This window comes from Ornithorhynchus anatinus, chromosome 3, assembly GCF_004115215.2.
Source record: "Ornithorhynchus anatinus isolate Pmale09 chromosome 3, mOrnAna1.pri.v4, whole genome shotgun sequence".
Lineage (NCBI taxonomy): Eukaryota > Metazoa > Chordata > Mammalia > Monotremata > Ornithorhynchidae > Ornithorhynchus > Ornithorhynchus anatinus.
Window position 1 is genome coordinate 2,402,999 of NC_041730.1, and position 22,200 is coordinate 2,425,198.

At 52.4% G+C, this 22,200-nt stretch overlaps 1 protein-coding gene across 14 annotated transcripts in view; it reads right to left on the bottom strand.

Annotated features, from left to right (window-relative positions):
• The window catches only part of BRSK2 (BR serine/threonine kinase 2), a 220,570-nt gene that overhangs the window by 47,762 nt on the left and 150,608 nt on the right, over positions 1-22,200 (bottom strand). For 13 of the 14 annotated variants that reach the window (XR_003757818.1, XR_003757816.1, XR_003757814.1 and 10 more), the window contains exons 3-7: positions 13,905-13,990; positions 11,333-11,473; positions 7,230-7,346; positions 5,482-5,515; positions 5,173-5,241 (exon numbers count right to left, since the gene is read on the bottom strand). Coding sequence is in view for 10 of the 14 variants with exons in the window: in XM_029059706.1 (XP_028915539.1) it covers positions 5,173-5,241; positions 5,482-5,515; positions 7,230-7,346; positions 11,333-11,473; positions 13,905-13,990 (447 nt within the window). In the remaining 4 variants the exon portion in view is untranslated. Of the gene's footprint in view, positions 1-5,172; positions 5,242-5,481; positions 5,516-7,229; positions 7,347-11,332; positions 11,474-13,900; positions 13,991-22,200 lie in introns of all 14 variants that reach the window. The other variant, XM_029059707.2, reaches the window with a different exon arrangement.

Sequence of the window (22,200 nt, forward strand, 5' to 3'; positions counted from 1 at the left end):
CTCCTTCTCCATCCCAGCCCACACACTCCTCTCCTCTGCTGCCGCTCACCTCCTCACTGGGCCTCGGTCTCACCTGTCCCACCGTCGACCCCTGGCCCACGTCCTACCGCTGTCCTGAAATGCCCTCCCTCCTCACGTCCACCAAGGTAACTCTCTTCCCCTTTTCAAAGCCCTACTGAAAGCTCACCTCCTCCAGGAGGCCTTCCCATACTAAGCCCGCCTTTTCCTCTGCTCCTCCTCCCCTCCCCATCACCCCACTCTCTCCCTCCACTCTACCCCCTCCCCGACTCACAGTACTTGTATATATATGTACATATTTATTATGCTATTAATTTTATTAATGATGTGCATATATCTATAATTCTATTTATTTAGATCGATGCTATTGATGCCTGTCTGTTTGTTTTGTTCTGTTTTGTTGTCTGTCTCCCCCCTTCTAGACTGTGAGCCCGTTATTGGGTAGGGATTGTCTCTGTTTCTGAATTGTACTTTCCAAGTACTTAGTACAGTGCTCTGCACACAGTAAGCACTCAATAAATATGATTGATTGAATGAATGAATAATAACAATTGCAGTAATTGTTAAGCACTTACTATGTGCCAGACACTGTTTTAAGTGCTGTGGTAGAGACAAGCTAACCAGGTTTGACATGTAGGGCTCACAGTCTTCATCTCCATTTTGCAGATGAGGGAACTGAGGCCCAGAGAAGTGAAGTGACTTGCCCAAGATCACACAGCAGACAAGTGTCGGAGCTGGGATTAGAACTCAGGTCCTTCTGATTTCCTTCTTATTTCGAGGAAATAAGGACTTAGTTAGGGAAGACCTCTTGGAGGTTATGTGCTTTTAATAAGGTTTGGAAGTAGGGGGGAGTTATCTTCTGTTGGAAATGAAGAGGGAAGGAGTTCCAGGCCAGAGGCAGGATGTGGGCGAGATGTTGGTGGCGAGAAAGATAGGCGAGATCAAGATAGAGCGAGTAGGACGGTTTTAAGAGGAGTGAAGTGTGTGGGCTGGGTTGTAATAGGAGAGCAGCGAGGTGAAGTAGGAGGGGGCAAGAGGATGGAGGGTTTTAAAGCCAATGGTGTAAAGTTTCTGTCTGATGGGCAACAAATGGAGGGCCTTGAAGAGTGGGGAGACGTGAATTAAAAGTTTTTGTAGAAAAACGGTCTGGGTAGCAGAATGAACCAAGGACTGGAGTGTGAGAGGCAGGAGGCGGGAAGGTCAGTGAGGAGGCTGAAGCAGTAATCAAGGCGGGAGAGGATAATAATAATGATAATAATGACGATGGTATTTGTTAAGCACTTAGTATATGCCAAGCACTGTTCTAAGTGCCTGGATTAACATGGCAGCAGTTTGGATGGAGAAGAAAGGGCAGATTTTAGCAATACTGTGAAGGTTGAACCGACAGAATTTGGTGACATTGAATATATGGGTTGAATGAGAGATATGAGTCGAGGGTAACGCCAAGGTTACAAGCTTACTAGACAGGGAGGATGGTGTGACCATCTACAGTGATGGGAAAGTCACAGGGAGGACAGGGTTTGAGGGAAGATAAGGAGTTCGAGGTGTCGGTGGGACATCCGAAGGCAGGAGGAAATGAGAGACTGCGGAGAGGGAGAGAGATCAGGGCCGGAGAGGTAGATTTGGGAATCATCCGCATAGACGTGGTAGCCGAAGCCACGGCAGCGAATGAATTCTCCAAGGGAGTGGGTGGAGATGGAGACTAGAAGGAGACCCAGACTGAACCTTGAGGACTCCCCCAGTTAGGGGGTGGGAGGCTAAAGAGAAGACCATGAAAGAGACTGAGAATGAGCGGCCAGAGAGAGAGGAGGAGAACCAGAAGAGGACAGGATCAGTGAAGCCAAGGTTGGATAAGGTTTCCAGGAGCAGGGGGTGGTCCACAGTGTCGAAGGCAGCTGAGGGGTTGAGGAGGATTAGGATGGAGTAGGGGCCCGTTGGATTTGGCAAGGCGGAGATCATTAGTGACCTTAGAGGCAGCGGTTTCTGTGGAGTAAAGGGGAAGGAAGCCGGAATGGAGGGGGTCAAGGAGAGAATTGGAAGAGAGGAAGTGGAGACAGCTTGCTATGGATCACTGTACTAGGTATTGGGGAAGTACCGAAGAACTAAGTGACCCATTCCCTCTAATGGGGAAGACAAGCAAAGAATGTATTTATCCCGACCTCTTCCTGTTGTATCCTCGGTCTTTCTCCGCCTCCCACCTTCCAACAGTTCATGTCCATGTCTTAACCTCTGGTTTTAAGGCCCTCAGTCTTTCTCCTTATCCCCTCTTTTCTCCCACTATACCCCAGCTCTCTCCTGCCCCTAATCCCAACTTACTCCCCGGGCCTTATTTTCCCCTCCCTCTTGCTCATGCCCTCCTGTCTGACCCTCCCTTCTCCTTGTCTGCTGTGTGACCTTGGGTAAGTCACTTCACTTCTCTGGGCCTCAGTTCCCTCATCTGTAAAACGGGGATTGAGACTGTGAGCTCCACATGGGACAGGGACTGTGTCCAACTCGATTTGCTTGTATCCACCCCAGTGCTTGGTACACAGTAAGCACTTAACAAACACCACAATTATAATTATTATTAATAATGACATCTGGTCACCAGTTTCCCCACCTTCAAGGCCCTTCTGAGAACACATTTCCTCTTCCCATCTTTGAAGCCTTATTAAATCCCATCTCCTCCAATAATCTTTTCTTGAATAAGCCCTCATTTCCTCTTCTCCCACTCCCTTCTGCGTCGCCCTTGAACTTGGGATTTTCCCCCTTTATTCATCCCACCCTCAGCCTCTCAGCACTTACATCCACATCTAGAATTTCCATAATCAGATTATTGTCTGTCTCCTTCTCTAGACTGTAAGCTCGCCGGGGGCAGGGAATGTGTCAACCAGTTCTGTTATATTATACTCTCCCAAATGCTTAGTCCATTGCTCTGCACACAGTAAGCACTCAATGAATATGATTGATTGATCTCTGAGAGACCTTCCCTGTTTAATCTCTCATTTCTTCACCCTACATTTCCACTCTTTGGGATGAAAGACCACTACTCTTCCCCCCTCCTAAGCCCTACTAAAATCATGTCTCCTCCAAGAAGCCTTCCCTGATTAACCTCCCCACCGTTTCCTTTCCGTGTCACCAATGCATTTGGGTCCGCTCCTCCATAATCACATGGACGCTCACCCACCCTGAACCCCACAACACTTATATATAGCCAACCTAATAATAATAATAATGTTGGTATTTGTTAAGTGCTTACTATGTGCCGAGCACTGTTCTAAGCGCTGGGGTAGACACAGGGGAATCAGGTTGTCCCACGTGGGGCTCACAGTCTTAATCCCCATTTTACAGATGAGGGAACTGAGGCACAGAGAAGTGAAGTGACTTGCCCACAGTCACACAGCTGACAAGTGGCAGAGCTGGGATTCGAACTCATGAGCCCTGACTCCAAAGCCCGTGCTCTTTCCACTGAGCCACGCTGCTTCTCATTGAAGCAGGTTCTCATTGAACCTGATTGACTTGGATTCATTCATTCATTCATTCATTCAATAGTATTTATTGAGCGCTTACTATGTGCAGAGCACTGTACTAAGCGCTTGGGATGAACAGGTCGGCAACAGATAGAGACAGTCCCTGCCGTTTGACGGGCTTACAGTCTAATCGGGGGAGACGGACAGACGAGAACGATGGCACTAAACAGTGTCAAGGGGAAGAACATCTCGTAAAAACAATGGCAACTAAATAGAATCAAGGCGATGTACAATTCATTAACAAAATAAATAGGGTAACGAAAATATATACAGTTGAGCGGACGGGTACAGTGCTGTGGGGATGGGAAGGGAGAGGTGGAGGAGCAGAGGGAAAAGGGGAAAATGAGGCTTTAGCTGCGGAGAGGTAAAGGGGGGATGGCAGAGGGAGTAGAGGGGGAAGAGGAGCTCAATCTGGGAAGGCCTCTTGGAGGAGGTGATTTTTAAGTAAGGTTTTGAAGAGGGAAAGAGAATCAGTTTGGCGGAGGTGAGGAGGGAGGGCGTTCCAGGACCGCGGGAGGACGTGACCCAGGGGTCGACGGCGGGATAGGCGAGACCGAGGGACGGTGAGGAGGTGGGCGGCGGAGGAGCGGAGCGTGCGGGGTGGGCGGTAGAAAGAGAGAAGGGAGGAGAGGTAGGAAGGGGCAAGGTGATGGAGAGCCTTGAAGCCTAGAGTGAGGAGTTTTTGTTTGGAGCGGAGGTCGATAGGCAACCACTGGAGTTGTTTAAGAAGGGGAGTGACATGCCCAGATCGTTTCTGCGGGAAGATGAGCCGGGCAGCGGAGTGAAGAATAGACCGGAGCGGGGCGAGAGAGGAGGAAGGGAGGTCAGAGAGAAGGCTGACACAGTAGTCTAGCCGGGATCTACCCCACTGCTTAGAACAGTGCTTGGCACATGGTAAGCGCTTAATAAGTACCATGATAATAATAATTATTATTATTATATATCCTACTTCTCCTATCCGCAATGTATTTTAATGTCTGTCTCCCCCACTAGATTATCAGAAAGCAGCATGGGGTAGGGGGTAGAGCCCGGGCCTGGGAATTAGAGGGTCATTAGCTCTAATCCCGGATCCTCCACTTGCCTGCTGCGTGACCTTGGGCAAGTCACTTCACTTCTCTGGATCTCAGTTCCCTCATCTGTAAAATAGGGATTGAGACTATGAGCCCCCTGAGGGACAGGGACTGTGTGTCCGACCTGATTTGCTTGTATCCACCCCAGTGCTCAGTACAGTGCCTGGCACATAGTAAGTGCTTAACAAGTGCCATAATTATTATTATAAGCTCTTTGAGAACAGGGAGCGGGTCTACTAACTCCCTTCTCCCAAGTGCTTAGCACAGTACTGTGCACATAGTAGACTGGTAGCTTGTGAATGTGTGTGTAAGTTCTTTGTGGGCAGTGACTATGTCTTTTATATTGTTATACTGCTGTTATATTGGACTCTCAAGCGCTTAGTACAGTGTTCTACACACAGTAAGTGTTCAGTTAATAGGATTGATTGATTAATTTACTCTGAGTGCCTCCTCACGTGTTGGTGAAACGAGAAGGTCCACAGGCCCTCCCCATTGGGGGCTCCCCCTGCCTCCCCGCCCCCTCCCTGGGAGGATCCTCTGGTCCTGGGGGTCCTTGGGACTATGGGCAGACTCACCACCAACAGCGCAAACAGGATGACTCCACAGCTCCACACGTCTGCTTTCCTCCCGTCGTATTTCTCCCCCTGCTCCACGACGCGGGGTGGGAGGGCATGGGGGGCAAGGAGGAGCAGAGGGGTCAGGGGTCAGGGGGCTTGTGATGCCAGAGCCTCCCCCCTTCCTCCCCACCCCCGGAGGAGTCCCTCCATCCCGGACTCTTGGGGAGGGAACTCTTCCCCCGCCCCCGGACTGTATGTAACTCCAGGGGTGGGGGGGAGGTCAGGGCGGAGAAATGGGGGAGGGGGCGGGGGGGCAGCTGGACTTACCCGGATCACCTCCGGACAGGCGTAATGGGGCGACCTGCGGGTGAAGGCCAAGGGTCAGCGGGCCGGGACAGCCCCCACCCTGCCCCCAGGACCCCTCTGGGGAGGAGACGGGGGGGGGGGGGGAGGAAGGAGGGATGGATGCATGGATGCATGAATACATGGATGGATGGGGGAGGAGAGCAGGGGGATGAGCGGATGGGGGAAGGAGGGGATGGAAGAGGAGGTGGGGAAGGGGAAAGGGAGGGAGGAGGAGAGAGGGAAGGAGGGATGGGGAAAGAGAAAGAGGAGGGAGGAGAGGGAGGGAGGAAGGGAGGGGAAAGGAGGGATGAATGGGGAGGAGGAGAGGGGAAAGAGAGAACGGGGGGAGGAGGGATGAGGAGGAGGTGAAGGGGAAAGGGGTGAAAGAGGAGAGATGGAGGGAGGACGGGAGGGGAAGGGAGGGAAGGAAGGAGAAAAGGGAGGAGGAAGGAGAAAGGGAAGGAGGGAGGAGAGGGAAGAGGAGGGGGGAAGGAGAGATAAGGAGAAGGGGGAGGAGAAAGGGGACGAGGGAGGGGGGAAAGGAGAGGAGGGAGGAGAAAGGGAGGCAGGAGGAGGGGGAAAGAGAGAGGGGAAGGATGGAGGAGGGGAGGAGAAAAGAGAGGATGGAGGGAAAAAGGAGGGAGGAGGGGAAGGAGAGATGAGGAGAAGGGAGAAGGGGGAAGAGAAAGGGGAGGAGGGAGGAAAAAAGGAGGGAGAAGGGGGAAGGGAAAGGGGAGGAGGTAGGAGAAAGGGAGGGATGAGGGGAGGGGGAGGAGGAGAAGGAGGAGAGGGGAGGAGAGGGGAAAGGAGGGAGGGATGGGGAAGGAGGGGAAGGAGAGAAGAGAGAGGAGGGGGTGGGGGGGAGGCCTGGAGGCACTTGGGGGACCCCGGCGCCCTTCCCCCCCCCCCGCCCAGCCCAGCCCCTGGGCGTCCAGCACGCCCTCCGTGGGGTGGGGCTGGCCCCGGCCCTTCTCTGGAGGGGCAGCGGTCTCTGCCCTTCGCCCCTCCCGGCCCTGCCCGTGGGCGACACGAGGGGGACGGCGAGTCCAACAATCCCACTTCCCCCCTTCAAAGCCCTACTGAAGGCTCACCTCCTCCAGGAGGCCCTCCCAGATTAACCCCCACTTTTCCTCTGCTCCCCTCTTCGCCCCGATTCGCTCCCTTTGCTCCCTATACGTATGTCTATAATTCTATTTATATTAACGATGTGTATATACCTCCAATTCTATTTATTTATATTGGTGCTATTGATCCCTGTTGACTTGTGATGCCTGTCCCCTCCCTTCTAGACTGTGAGCCCGTTGAGGGGAGGGATGGTCTCTGTTGCTGAATTGTACTTTCCGAGCGCTTAGTACAGTGCTCTGCACTCAGTAAGCGCTCAATAAATACGATTGAATGAATTGAAGGAATGCGCGAGGCCCAGCCAGGAGAGGGGACCGTGCGTCCGAAGGGGTGAGGGGCGCGGCCGCCAGGGGGAGCCAGAGAGCTGGGGCGCGTCCTACCCCCCCCAACCCCGCCGTGCCGCCGGCGGCCGCCAGGGGGCGACGGGGCTCGCCATCCCCCTTGAGGTCATTTCTTCCATCCCCCTGCCTCCGGCCAGGTGGTGTGTCCCCAGCCCTTTCCGTCTCCCAAGTCGTCCGGGCCCCGGGCTGGAGTGTGTGTGTGTGTGCGTGTGTGTGTGTGTGTGCGTGCGCATGTGTGTGGGGGGCGGGGGTCGCCCCAAGACTCACCCGCAGCTGGTTTCCAACAAGCTGTCGCCGACCTGCAGGGAGGCCATGCCGAAGTCGGCTATTCGGATGTTGTTCTTCTCGTCCAGAAGAAGGTTTTCCGGTTTCAAGTCCCTGTGGCTGGGATGGGGTTGGGTTGGGGGGGTTGGCCAGGACCCCTCCAGCGGGGGCTGCGCTCAATTTCTCACCCCCGCCCCACACCCATGCCTTGCTCTCTTGTTTAAATTGGAAATGGTATTTGTTAAGTGCTTACTGTGTGCCAGGCACTATAGTAAGCACTGGGGTAGAACCAAGCTAATTCGGTTGGACGCAGTCCGTGTCCCACGTGGGGCTCACAGTCAAAGTAGGAGGGAGTAGGATTAATCCCCATTTTACAGATGAGGAAATCGAGGCACAGAGACGTGAAGCGACTGCTCCGAGGTCACACGGCAGACCTCGGTGGCAGAGCCGGGATTAAAACACTCATCCTCCGACACCCAGGCCCATGCTCTTGCCACTAGGCCGTGTTGCTTCTCTTTCTCTCCTATGTTGCTTCCTCCCCTGACCCCAGAGATCTCGTGGCCTAGTGAATAGAGCACGGGTTTGGGAGTCATAAGGACCTGGTTTCTAATCCTGACTCCCCCACTCGTCTTCTGTGTGACCTTGGGCAAATCACTTGACTTCTCCGGGCTCCAGTTCCTTCATCTGTAAAAAGGGGGCTAAGACCGTGAGCCCCATGTGGGACAGAGACTGATTAGTTTGTATCTCTCCCAGTGCTTAGAACAGTGCCTGGCACATAGTAAGCGATTACCAAATACCATCATCATCATCATCGTCGTCATCTTCCTCTCCCATATCACGTCCTCCCCCAACCCCAGAGATCTCTTCCTCTCCCAGTAACAGTAATAACAATTGTGACTTTTGTTAAGTGCTTATTATGTGCCAAGCACTGTTCTAAGCGCTAAGGTAGATTCAAGCTAATCAGGTTGGACACAGTCCCTGTCCTTCATGCACACGCCAACACCCCCAGACCCCACGGGGACCAATTTCAGCCCTGCCTGGTGATGTCGCTCCCAACCAGTCGCAAGTCGGAAGTCTGCCCTTCCTCTCCAGAACGTTCCCCTTCCTTTCCGGTGCTTAGAACAGCGCTTGGCACATAGTAAGTGCTTAACAATTACCATCATTCTTCTTCTTCTTCTGGGCTGCCTCAGACCTCCTTCACCCTCTCTACCCCTCCCACCCCCAGTCCAGGAGGTAATAGTAGGACAGTATGCTTACTACAGTGCTTTGCACAAAGTAAGCGCTCAATAAATACGATTGAATGAATGAATGATGGTATTCGTTATGTGCTTACTATGCGCCAAGCACCGTACTAAGCGCTGGGGAAGGTACAAGCTAATTGCGTTGAGACACAGTCCGTCTCGATGGTCTCCATCCTCATTTTACAGATGAGGGAACTGAGGCTCAACGGAGGGAAGTGACTTGCCCGAGGTCACACAGCAGACGAGTGGCGGAGCCGGGATCAGATCCCGGATCATTCATTTGATCGTATTTATCGAGCGCTTACTGTGTGCAGAGCACTGTACTAAGCTCTTGGGAGAGGATGATACGACAATAAACAGACACGTTCCTTGCCCACATCTTCTGACTCCGAGGGCTGGACTTTAACCACTAGGCCACACTGCTTCTCACATAGTGGGATTTCCAAAGGGTGAGTGGGTAGGGGGGCAGGGGGAGAGGCCCGGTTCTAGCAGGGGTCCCCCAGTCAGGACCACTAGAAGCACTCATGCCGGTTTCTTGCCCCCCCCCGAGTCCCTGCCCCATTAGGCCTCTGAGCTACAAGGACAGTGCAGCCAGGTGGTGGCCAGTGTGTGTGGGTGTGTGGGTGTGTGGGTGTGTATGTGTGTTGGCACCCTGAGACACGAACAGGTGGGAGACCTTAGTGTTTGTTGTTGCCTGGTCCTCTCCCCAGTGCTCAGTACTGTGCTTTGCACACAGTAAGCGCTCAATAAGTATGACCGAGTCAATGAATAGAGCCCTGGCCATGTATAGGGATGTAGGGGATATGTGAGTGCCCGGATGAATGTGTTGGATTTGTGCTCCTGCGAGGGTAATAATAATATAATTCCCGTGATAGTTGTTAAGCGCTTACTGTGTGGCAGGCACTGTTCTAAGCGCTGAGGTGGATGGAAGATATTAGGGTTGGACGCAGTTCCTGTCCCACAGAGGGCTCACAGCCTTCACCTTCCCTCTGGACTATCAGCTCTGTGGGCAGGGAATGTGTCTGTTTATTGTTATACTGTCCTCTCCCCAGTGCTTAATACAGTGCTCTGCACCCAGTAAGCGCTTGATAAATTCGATATGCTACTACTATTTGGGGGGAGAGAGGACCTTCCAGGGGCAGAGGTCCTGGGTGGGCTGGAGGGAGACTGCGAGGGTATGTGGATAAGGTTCACGTGGGTGTTCACTTGTGCCTTCACGCGGAGGTATAGTAATAATAATGATAATAATAGTAATTATAGTATTTGTTAAGTGCCAGGCACTGTACTAAGCACTGGGGTGGATACGGGCAAATCAGATCGGACACAGTCCCTGTCCCACATGGGGCTCACGGTCATGGGTCTGTGGGGGAGTTTGTGCAGATATGTGTGTATTATTATTATTTGGAGGTGTATGTGTGGGGGACGTGCGGGTGCGTGGTGGGGGTTGTGTGGGCAGGTGTATGCAAGCAGGGGGGCCTGTGCTGGGAAGTGTGTGTGTCTGCGTATGTGCTTCTTCCACTCGTTTCTGCGTCGCCCTGACTTGCTCCCCTTAATTTATCCCCCCATCCCAGTCCCACACCACTTATGTCCACCACATCTCGTCATTTATTTCTTTCTATTAATATCTGTCTCCCCCCTCTAGACTGTCAGCTTGCCGTGGGCAGGGGACGTGTCTGTTAGAGGCCTTCCCTGACTCAACGCCCCCCTTTCCTCTTCTCCCACTCCCTTCTGCGTCGCCCTGACTCGCTCCCTTTCTTCTTCCCCCCCTCTCAGCCCCACATCACTTATGTCCACATCTGTCATTTAATTTATTAGTATTGATGTCTGTCTCCCCAACTCTAGACTGTGAGGTCGTTGTGGGCAGGGGATGTCACTGTTTATTGTTGAATTGTACTTTGCCAAGCGCTTAGTCCAGTGCTCTGCACACAGTAAGCGCTCAATAAATACTATCGAATGAAGCGTGACTTAATGGAAAGAGCACGGGCTTAGAAGTCAGAGGTTGTGGGTTCTAATCCCGGTTCCGTCACTTGTCAGCTGTGTGATTTTGGGCAAGTCACTTCACTTCTCTGGGCCTCAGTTACCTCATCTGTAAAATGGGAATTAAAACTGTGAGCCCCACATGGGACAACCTGACTACCTTGTATCTAACCCAGCGCTTAGAGCAGTGCTTGGCACATAGTAAGCACTTTACAAATACCATCATTGTTATTATTATTATTTTTATGAATGAATGAATGAATGAATGAATGAATATTGTTCTATTAGACCCTCCCAAGTGCTTAGTCCACTGCTCTGCACACAGTAAGTACTCAATACAAACAATTAAATGAATGCATGAATATTGTTCTATAGGACTCTCCCAAGCACTTAGTCCAGTTCTCTGCATATAATAAATGCTCAATAAATATGATTGAATGAATAATAGTAATAATAATAATGATGGCATTTGTTAAGCACTTACTATGTGACAAGCAATACTGAGCGCTTACTGTGTGCAGAGCACTTGACTGAGTACTTGGAAAGTACAATTCGATACAAGATAATCAGGTTGTCCCACACGGAGCTCACGGTCTTAATCCCCATTTTACAGATGAGGTAACTGAGGCCCAGAGAAGTGAAGTGACTTGCCCAAATTCACCCAGCTGACAAGTGGCGGTGCCGGAATTAGAACCCGCGACCTGGACTCCCAAGCCTGGGCTCTTTCCACTGAATGAATAGTGTTCTAGTGGACTCTCCCATTCGCTTAGTCCAGTGCTCCGCACACAGGAAGTGCTCAATCAATACGATTGACACTGAATGAATGAATGAGAGGGGGAAGGGGACCCCAAGGGGCAGCGGGTGGGGGGTTCTGTGGGGCGCACTCACCATATCGAATGGCTGTGGCAGAAGTCCAACGCGGAGATGATTTGTCGGAAGAATTTTCGGGCTTCCTTTGGCGTCAGCCTCCCCTTCTTGACAAGATAATCGAAGAGCTCGCCGCCTGAAACGTGTTCTAGTACCAGGTACCTGCCGGGGGGCGGGGAAGAGGGCAAGGAGAGAGTGGGAGAGGGGCAGGTCTCCTCCGTCAGCCAGGTGGACGCCCCCCTCAAACCCCCGACATCCCCACCCCGCAGCCCCCTCCCCCTCTATCCCACCAGTCAATCGATCGATCAATCAATAGTATTTGTCGAGCTCTTACTATGTGCAGAGCACTGGACTAAAGTCCTCCCACCTTCCTCACCCGCTCTGAGGAGCTTCCTCCTCAAGCCGGCCTTCCCCGATCGACCCCGTCCCACCTCACTCAAGCCTGCTTCTAATAATAATTATGGTATTTGTTAAGTGCTTACTATGGGCCAAGCACTGTTCTAAGCACTGGGTTAGATACAAGATAATCGGGTTGTCCCACGTGGGGCTCAAAGCCTTAATCCCCATTTTATAGATGGGGTAATTGAGGCACAGAGAGGTTAATTGATTTGCCCAAGGTCATACTCGTTTATTCAATCGTATTTATCGAGTGCTTACTGTGTGCAGACCGCTGTACTAAGTGCTTGGGAGAGGACAATAAAACAACAAACAGACACATTCTCTGCCCACAGTGAGCTGACAGTCTAGAGGGGGAGACAGACATTAACAATACTGATGACTGAGGTGTGTGTTAAGTGCTTACAGCGTGCAGAGCACTGTATTCATTCAGTTATATGTATTGAGCGCTTACTGTGTGCAGAGCACTGTATTAAGCGTTTGGGAAAGTACAATACAATATAGTCCCCGTCCTCTTTGCCTGCCACCTCACGGCTGAATGAGTGTCTGTTTGTGAGCCTCCTGTCTCTCTCCTCTCCAGTCCACACTTCACTCTGCTGCCGGGATCATTTTTTCTACAAAAACGTTCAGGACACATCACCCCGCTCCTCACAAAACTCCCGTGGTTGCCCACTCACCTCCGTAGCGAACAAAAACTCCTCACCTTTGGCTTTAAAGCCGTCCATCCCCTCACCCCCTCCTACCTCACCTCGCTGCTCTCCTCCTCCAACCCGGCCCTCACGCTTCGATCCTCTAATGCCGACCTTCTCACTGGGCCTCCATCTCGTCGATCTCACCGCCGACCTCTCTCCCACAGACTGTGCCTGTGGCCCGGAACGCCCTCCCTCCTCAAATCCCACAGACGATGACTCTCCCCTCCCTCAAAGCCTTATCGAAGGTTTCGGAGGGGGAGGGTAGTAATACCCCGGCCCCCAAGGACTTCTGTCCACATCCTCACCCTCTGCCGCTTCCCTTTTCTGGGATTTACCTTAATGTCTGTCTCCCCCTCTAGATTGTCAGCTCGTGGTGGGCAGTCAGTCAACCGTATTTATTGAGTGCTTACTGTGTGTAGAGCTCTATACTAAGTGCTAGGAGAGGACAATATAATAATAATAATGTTGGTATTTGTTAAGCGCTTACTACGTGCAGGGCACTGTTCTAAGCGCTGGGGTAGATACAGGGTCATCAGGTTGTCCCACATGATGCTCACAGTCTTCATCCCCATTTTACAGATGAGGGAACTGAGGCGCAGAGAAGTAAAGTGACTTGCCCAAGGTCACACAGCTGACAGGTGGCAGAGCCGGAATTCGAACCCATGACCTCTGGCTCCCAATATGACAATAAGCAGTACATTCTCTGCCCACAACGAGTTTACAGTCCAGAGGGGGAGACAGACATTAATAGAAATAAATGAATGACAGATCTGGGGACTTAAGTGGTGCGGGGCTGGGAGGGGGGATGCATAAAGGGAGCAAGTCATGGCGACGCAGAAGCAGGTGGGAGAAGAGGAAGGAACCGGGATGGTGTCTTCCAATTCTGTGCTGTTGTCTTCCCCCAAGCGCTTACTACAGTGCCCTGTACACAGTAAGCACTCAATAAATACTATTGTTGATTAATCGTCTAGCAACTCTGTTGTATTGGACTCTCCCCAGTGCTTAGCATTCAGTAAGTACCGGTGATGGATTGACTGACTGAGGGGAGGGTTTCAGGAGAGATACCGCAAGAGGGTGGCCCAGTGGATAGAGCCCGGGCCGGGGAGTCAGAAGGCCATGGGTTTTCATCCCGGCTTTGCCACTTGTCTGCCGCGTGACCGTGGCCAACTCATTTCACTTCTCCGGGCCTCAGTTACCTCATCTGTAAAATGGGGATTGAGACTGTGAGCCCCATGAGGGACAAGAACTGTGTCCAACCCCATTTCCTTGTATCTGCCCCAGCACTTAGTACAGTGCTGAGAACAATAGTAAGCGCTTAACAAACACCACAGTTATTATTATTATTAATATCTAGTGGTTCCCCAAACTGAGATGCCATGGTTCTGATTTCCCCCTTCCCCCCACCCACCCCAAGTCCTGCCCTCCCCTTCCCAGCCGCCCCCACTCCCTCCCAGCCCTCTTCCCGTGCTCCTCCTGCCCCATGCCCTGGACCCAGTAATACCTACAAATATTTTTTATTTTCATAAACGTCATGCAGCTTCAAAACGTGAGGATGTTCTATTAGCTTCAGAATGGCTATCTCCCGCTCCACCTGGACAGAGGAGAGACAGAGATGGCGTTAGTGGCTTTGACCTCACCGCCCCCTCCCTTCCCCTCGCCACCCCCAAGTCCCCCTCAATCAGGACGGTTCCACAGCGCTTATGTCCACATCCATAATTGATTTTAATGTCTGTCTCCCCCTGTAATAATAATAATTGATAATGATGATGATATTTGTTAAGCGCATAATATGTGCCGAGCAGTGTCCTAATCACTGGGGTTGAAACAAGGTAGTCAGGTTGTCCCTCCCGGGGCTCATAATCTCTTAACCTCCATTTTACAGATGAGGTAACTGAGGCCCAGAGAACTTTAAATAGCTTGCTCAAGGTCATACAGCAGACAAGTGGTGGAGCGGAATTAGAACCCATGTCCTCTGACCCCTCTAGACTGTAAGCTCATTAGGGGCAGGGAACGTGTCCATTTATTGTTATATTGTCTGCTCCCAAGCACTTAGTACAGTGCTCTACACACAGTATGTGCTCCAAAAAAAATGCTTGAATGAACGAATAGACTGTAAACTCTTTGTGGGCAGGGAGCATGTGGGCCAACTCTGTTGTGTTGAACTCTCTCAAGAGCTTAGTTCAGTGTTCTGCACACAGTAAGCGCTCAATAGATACCACTGATTGATGGATTGATTTCACTGCTCTGCAGAAAGTAGGCACGCATTATATACAGTCGATCGATTGAAAATACGATCGCTTGATTTACGCACTTGATAGTCACCTGTCCCTCAGCCCCACGGCCCTTCTGTCCACATCCCAAACGATTTTAGTGTGGTATTTGTCAAGTGCTTACTATGTGCCAGGCACTGTAGTAAGCACTGGGGTAGATACAAGTAAATCGGGTCGGACGCGGTCCCTGTCGCACGTGGGGCTCACAGTTTTAATCCCCATTTTCCAGATGAGGGAACTGAGGCACAGAAAAGTGAAAGGACTTGTCCAAGGCCACACAGCAGACAAGTGGTGGGGCTCTAGCCGCTAACCCTGCCGCTTTCCCGCGGTGTGTGTGTGTGTTTAGCGGCCGGGGGTCCCCCTCCCCCGCTTTTCTCTGAGGGCTGGAGTGGGGGGGAAAGGGGTGCGGGGGGAAAGAGCAGGAGAGAAGGGGAATGCGGGGAAAATCGGGAATATGTGGGGGAGAAGAGTGCGGGAAGAAGCGGGGACACGGGGGAAAGGGGTTGCGGGATAACGGGGGCAAAGAAGGGGAATGCGGAGAAATTCGGGAATGGGGAGAGGAGAAGAGGAGTGCGGGGAAAAGTGGGAACACCGGGGAAAGGGGATGCGAGAGGGAGGAAGGGGAATGCGGGGAAAATCGGGAATGGGGAGCGGAGAAGAGGAGTGCGGGGAAAGGGCGGGAACACTGGGAGGAGGAGGAGTGCGGGAAGAAGCGGGAACACGGGGGAAAGGAGAGGCGGGGAGAGTCGGGGAATGAGGGGAAAAGTAGCAATACGGAGGAAGGAAAAGAGGAGTGTGGGAAGAAGCGGGAACGGGGGGGAAATGGGTGCGGGGGGAAGAGCGGGAGCACGGAGGGGGGAGAAGGGGAATGCGGGGAAAATCGGGAATACTGGGGGGGAAAAGTGCGGGGGAAAGCGGGAACAGGAAGGCAAGGGGGTCTTGGGGAGGGAGGAGGAGGAGGTGGCAGGTCTGAGCCGGTTTCCCCCTCCCCCGGGGTCTTCCTGCCAACGCGCCCCCGGATTTCGGGGAGCTGCTCGGGGGTGGGGGCGGGGGGCTCACGGTCTGGGCCTCGGGGTCTCCCCTCCCCCCTCCGCCCCCCGGACCCCCGGACCCCCGCCTCCGGCCGAGGGATCCCCCGCGCCCTCCGCCTTCGGCCTGCGAGCTGGCAAGTTCCGCTCTCCAGACTGGAAGCTCGCTGTGGGCAGGGAACGTGTCTGTTTATTCTTCTACTGTGCTCTCCCAAGCGCCTAGGACAGTGCTCTGCGCACTGTAAGCGCTCAATAAATACGACTGATTGAATGAATGAATGAGTGGTTATATTGTGCTCTCCCAAGCGCTTAGGACAGTGCTCTGGGCACCGTAAGTGCTCAATAAATACGATTGAATGAATGAATAAGTGATTATACTGTGTTCTCCCGAGGGCTTAGTACAGTGCTCTGCGCACAGTAAGTGCTCAATAAATACGATTGAATGAATGAGTGGTTATATTGTGCTCTCCCGAGCGTTTAGTACAGTGGTCTGCGCACAGTAAGCGCTCCATAAATACGCTTGAATGAATCAATGAATGAGTGGTTATATTGTGCTCTCCCAAGCGCTTAGTACAGTGCTTCGCACACTATGCGTCGCCTTGACTTCCTCCCTTTGCTCTCCCCGCCCCCATATCTGTCATTTTATTTATTTCTACTGATGTCCGTTTATTTGTATTGATGCCTGTCTCCCCTCGCCCCCAAGACTGTGAGCTCGTTGTGGGCAGGGATTGTCACTCTTAATTGCTGTATCTTACTTTCCCAAGCGCTTAGTACAGTGCTCTGCACACAAGTGAGCGCTTAATAAACGCAATTGAATGAATGAACGAAGGAAAGTAAGCGCTCAATAAATACCATCGACTGCCTGACTGCTCCTGCCTCCAAATCTCCTCCAAGGTCCGGGCGACGAGTGGCGGGGAGGGGGTCGCCCAAATTAGGCCCCTTCCTGCTCCAGCCGCCCCCAGGCCCCTCCACGGTGGCCTCGGCCTCGTACGACCCCCAGCGAGGGTAGGGGACCCATGGGGGGGAGTGGTCCCTCCCCTCCCTTCCCCGCACCCTCTCGTGCCCCCCACATTTGAGGAGGAGAAAGGAGGAAAGGAGCAGGGGTTTCCCACAGCACTTATGTCCGTATCTGTCATTTATTTATTTATATTAATGTCTGTCTCCCCCTCTAGGCTGTAAGCTCCTTGTAGACGGGGCATGTGTCTGTTTACTGTTACACTGTAGCCTCCTAAGCGCTTAGTACAGTGCTCTGCACACAGTAAGTACCCAATACATACAATCGAATGAATGATTCCCCTCTCCCTCTCTTTCCTTCCTTCCTTCCTCCCTCCCTTCCCTCTCTCCTTTCTCCCTCTCCCCTCCTTCCTTTCCTACCTTCTTCCTTCCTTCCTCCATCCCTCTCTCCTTCTTTCCTTCCTCTCTCCCTTCCTTCCTTCCTCCCTCCCTCTCTCCCTCCTCTCCTTCATTTCCTCCCTCTTTTCTGCCTCCATCCCTCCCTCTCTCCCTCTCCCTCCTTTCTTCTCTCCCTCCTTTTTGCCTGCTTTCCTTCCTTCTTCCCTCCCTTCCCACTCTCCTTTCTCCCTCCCCCCTTTCTTCCCTCCTTTCTTCCCTGCAGTCGCTGCCCTTCGTCCCCTCCCCCTTGGTCCCCCCGCAGCCCCGGGAGGCAGGCTCTCCTCCTCCTCCTCCTCCTCCTCCTCCTCCTCCTCCTCCTCCTCCTCCTCCTCCTCCTCCTCCTCCTCCTCTTCATCCTCCTTCTCCCCCTCCCCCTCCTCCTTTTCCTCCTGGTCCCCCTCCTCCTGCTGCAGCTCCTCTGCTCGGGGCCCGGGGGGCCGCTCCTCTCCACCCCCTCCTTTTCCCAAATAAGGCTTCTTCCCCCGCAGAAAGGCGGCTCGGGGCTCGCCGGAGGGAAAGGAGGCTACCGCAGCCCGTCCGGCTCCGGCCTCCGCTCTCTCCGCTCCCTACACAGGGGGCCGGGGGGCAAGGGGCCAGGGGCAGACCAGGGGGAAGCCTATAATAAGAGAGGGGACCGGGGGGGGTGGGTGGGGCGGGACGGACAGGGAATACTAATAATAATGATAACAGTATTTGTTAAGCGCTTACTATGTGCCAGGCACTGTACTAAGCGCTGGGGTGAATACAGACAAATCGGGTTGGATGCAGTCCCTCTCCCACCTGGATTTTACAGTCTCGATCCCCATTTTCCAGATGAGGGAATCGAGGGCCAGAGAAGTGAAGTGACTTGCCCGAGGTCACCCAGCAGACAAGGGGCAGAGCCGGGAGCCCAACTTTGGTTCCACATCCAGCAAGCTGGTGCTTTGCATTCTGTGCTTTTTTTTTTTTTAATGTATCTGTTAAGGGCTTACTGTGTACCAAGCATTGTTCTAAGCACTCGGCAGATACGACGTCATCAGGGAAGGGAGGCAAGGGGTAAGGGGCAGACCAGGGGGAGCTGGCGGATCGGGGGGGGCAGAACAGGAGGCAGAAGGTGATCCCGCCTCCCCAGAACCCGATAGAGGTCAGAGGATAGAACCGAGGCCTGGGAGTCAGAAAGACCTGGGTTCTAATCTTGACTCTGGCTCTGCCGCTTGTCTCCTGTAAGACCTCAGGCAAGTCACTTCGCTTCTCTGGAGCTCAGTTCTCTCATCTGTAAAATGGGGATTAAGACTATGAGCCTTATGTGGGAGAGGGACTGGGTCCAGCCCGATTGGTTTATACCTACCCCAGCACTTAGAACAGTGCTTAGCACATAGTAAGCGTTTAACAAACACCATTACTATCATTATTAAGACCAGGAGAGGCCCACATATAGGAACGTCTATATTGTGAGTTTGTTGTGGGCAGGGAATATGTCTGTTTATTGTTTTGTACTCTCCCAAGCTCTTAGTACAGTGCTCTGCACACAGTAAGCACTCAATAAACATGTTTGAATTAATTATTTTTATTAATCATTAATAATAATAAGACCTGGAGAGGCTCACATACAAGAATGTCTAGACTGTAAGCTCACTATGGGCAGGGAATGGGTCTATTTATGGCTGTATTGTACTTTCCCAAGGGCTTAGTACAGTGCTCTGCACCAGTCTGCTCTCAGTAAATACAATCAAATGAATGAATATTGTTATTAATAATATTAATAATGATAATGATGCCAAAGAGTCCCCCATACAAGAACATCCTGGAGCCCCAGTGTCCATCCCAATTTGCTTGAATCCACCCCATTGCTTAGTACAGTGTCTGGCACATAGTAAATGCTTAATATTAATAGTATTATTCTCGGGGCCTCAGTTGCCTCATCTGTAAAAGGGGGATTGAAACTGTTGCCTCATGTGGGACAGCGACTGTGTCCAATCCGATTTGCTTGTATCATCCCAGTGCTCAGTACAGTGCCTGGCACATAGTAAGCTCTTAACAAGTACTTTAGTAAAAAGCCCACATACTGCAACTTTTTAACATCAAGGAACAGGAGAGTTCTACATCTGAAAACATATAACAACATTGCAGCATCAAAGACTAGCAGAGAAGCAGCGTGGCTTTGTGGAAAGGGCACAGGCTCGGGAGTCAGAGGACGTGGGTTCTAATTCCGGCTCCGCCACTTGTCTGCTGTGTTACCTTAGGCAAGTCACTGAATAACTCTGTGCCTCAGTTCTCTCATCTGTAAAATGGGGATAAAAAATGTGAGCCCCAAGTGGGACCAACTGATTATCCTGGATCCACCCCAGCGCTTAGAACAGAGCTTGGCACGTAGTAAGCACTTAACAAATACCATTATTATTATCATTATTACTAGGAAAGGCCTAGATACCGCAACACTGGTAGGATCAGAGATGGGGTGGGGTACTTTTTCAACCCAACTAAAAGGCAAACCTCAAAACATGCCCAATGAAAAGAAATGACAGCCGAGTACCAGCTGGGGACATTTGCTCTCTCAGGCGACGGGTTTGCCTGACTGCTGCTGCTGCTTGCTGCTCTTGCTTTGTGACTCGTTATTGGTCTGAGTTGCTCAGAGGGAAACTGAGTGTGAGAAGGAGCCGGGGGACACGAGGCCGTACAAGGGCATGTGAGAGCGCGTGAGGATGCGTGAGGGTGCGTGAGGGCATGGGAGGGCTTGTAGGATTTTGTGAGGGTGCGTGAGGGAGTGTGAGGGCATGAGAGGGCAGGTGAGAAAGTGTGAGGGCATATGAGGATGTGGGAAGGCATGGGGGAGCGTGTGACAATGTGTGAGTACATGTAAGAGCGTGAGAGGATATGTGAGGACACGTGAAGGCATGGGAGAGCGTGTGACAATGTGTGAGTACATGTAAGGGCGTGAGAGGCTATGTGAGGACACGTGAAGGTGGGTGAGGATGGGTGAGGCTGTCCGATGGTGAGTGAGGATGCGTGAAGGTGTGTGAGGATGTGTGGGGGCATGTGAGGGTGGATGAGGGTATGTAAAGGTGGGTGAGGGTGTGTGAGGCTGTGTGATGGTGGGTGGGGGTGCGTGGAGATGCGTGAAGATGTGTGAGGACGGGTGGGGGCATATGAGGGTGGATGAGGGTATGTAAAGGTGTGTGAGGGGGTGTGAGGATGTGTGAGGGTGTGTGAAGGTGTGTGAGGGCGTGTGAGAGTGTGTGAGGGTGTATAAGGGCGTGTGACAATGTGAGAGTACACATAAGAGTATGAGAGGATTTGGGAGGACATGTGAAGACATGTGAGGGGGTGTGAGGACATGTGAAGGCAGGTGAGCCTGTGTGAGGGCGTGTGAGGGTGTGTGAAGGTGTGTAAGGATGTGCGAGGGTGTGTGAGGGTATGTAAAGGTATGTGAGGATGTGTGTGAGCGTTTGAGGGCATGTGAAGGTGTGTGAGGATGTGCGAGGACGGGGAGGGTGTGTGAGGGCATGTAAAGGTGTGTGAGGGTATGTGAAGATCTGTGAGAGCGTGTGAGGGCATGAGAAGGTGTGTGAGGGCACGTGAGGACATGTGAGGGGGTGTGAGGACTTGTGAGCGCAGGTGAGCCTGTGTGAGGGAGTTTGAGGGCCGGTGAAGGTGTATGAGGGTGTGTGAAGGTGTGTAAGGATGTGTGAGGGCATGTGAGGGTGTGGGAGGGTGTGTGAGGGTATGGGTGAGGATGTGTGCCAGTGTGCCAGTGTGTGAGGGCATGTGAAGGTGTGCGAGGATGTGTGAGGACGTGGGAGGGTATGTGAGGGCATGTAAAGGTGTGTGAGGGTGTGTGAAGATCTGTGAGAGCGTGTGAGGGCGTAAGAAGGTGTGTGAAGACATGTGAAGGTGTGTGAGGGCGTGTTAGAATTTATGGAAGTGTGAAGACAGGAAATCAGGCCCGGAGCCTGGAGGAGGGGCAGAGCTTAATCTTTCTCACCTTCCATAAATCTTCCCCTGTTCCTATTCTGGTCTCCCCCACACTCTCTGCTCCCAACCTCACCCTCCTCCTCCCCTGCCCCCCAGCCCCGGCCGCACTCGCTGGTTCAACCCGAGCTCCCCTCCCCACTTCGGGCCGCTTCGGGCCCCTCCCTGCTGTTTTCCACGGGACACCATCTCCCTTCCCTCTGAATCCTTCCTCCTTGTCCACTTCTTCCAGAGGTGGCCCTTCCTGTCTTTAGCCTTCCCCACCCCGCCTCCAGGATCCACCCTCTGCTGATCTGGGTGGTGGGAGGGGGGCTGACCCTGATCTGCTGGGAACCTGCCCAGAGCCCACCCCCACACCCTATCTCGCTGCCGACCTCTTGCCCACGTCCTGCCTCTGGCCCGGAATGCCCTCCCTCCTCATATTCGACACAGACCATGACTCTACCCTCCTTCAAAGCCTTATCGAAGGCCCATCTCCTCCAAGAGGCCTTCCCTGACTGAGCCCTCCTCTCCCCTTCTCCATCTCCCTTCTGCGTCACCTTGACTCGCTCTCCTTATTCATTCCCGCTCCCAGCCCCACAGCACTTTAGTCCACAACTGTCATTCGTTCATTTCTATTAATGTCTGTCTCTCCCTCTAGACTGCAAACTCATCACGGACAGGGAATGTGTTTGTTATATTGCTATCTTGTTCTCTCACAAGTGCTTAGTACAGTGCTCTGCACACAGTAAGCACTCAAAAGATATGATTGAATCACCAACTTGACCAGCACACTACCCTTTCTTAGGATATTTGTTAAGCATTTACTATGTGCCAGGCACCGTACTAAGCTGGGGAACGTACAAGATCATCAGGTCTAAGTGCTGGGGTAGATACAAGCACTACCTGTTCCACATGGTGCTCACAGTCTTAATCCCCATTTTACAGATGAGGTAACTGAGGCACAGAGCAGTTCAGTGACTTGCCCAAAGTCTCACAGCAGATGGTACTTCTTAAGGGTTTACTATGCGCCAAGCAGCGTTCTAAGCGCTGAGATAGATGCAAGCTAATCAGATTGGACACAGTCCCTGTCCCACGTGGGGCTCCCCATTTTACAGATGAGGTCACTGAGGCACAGAGAAGTGAAATGACTTGCCCAAGTCACCCAGCAGATAAGTGGCAGA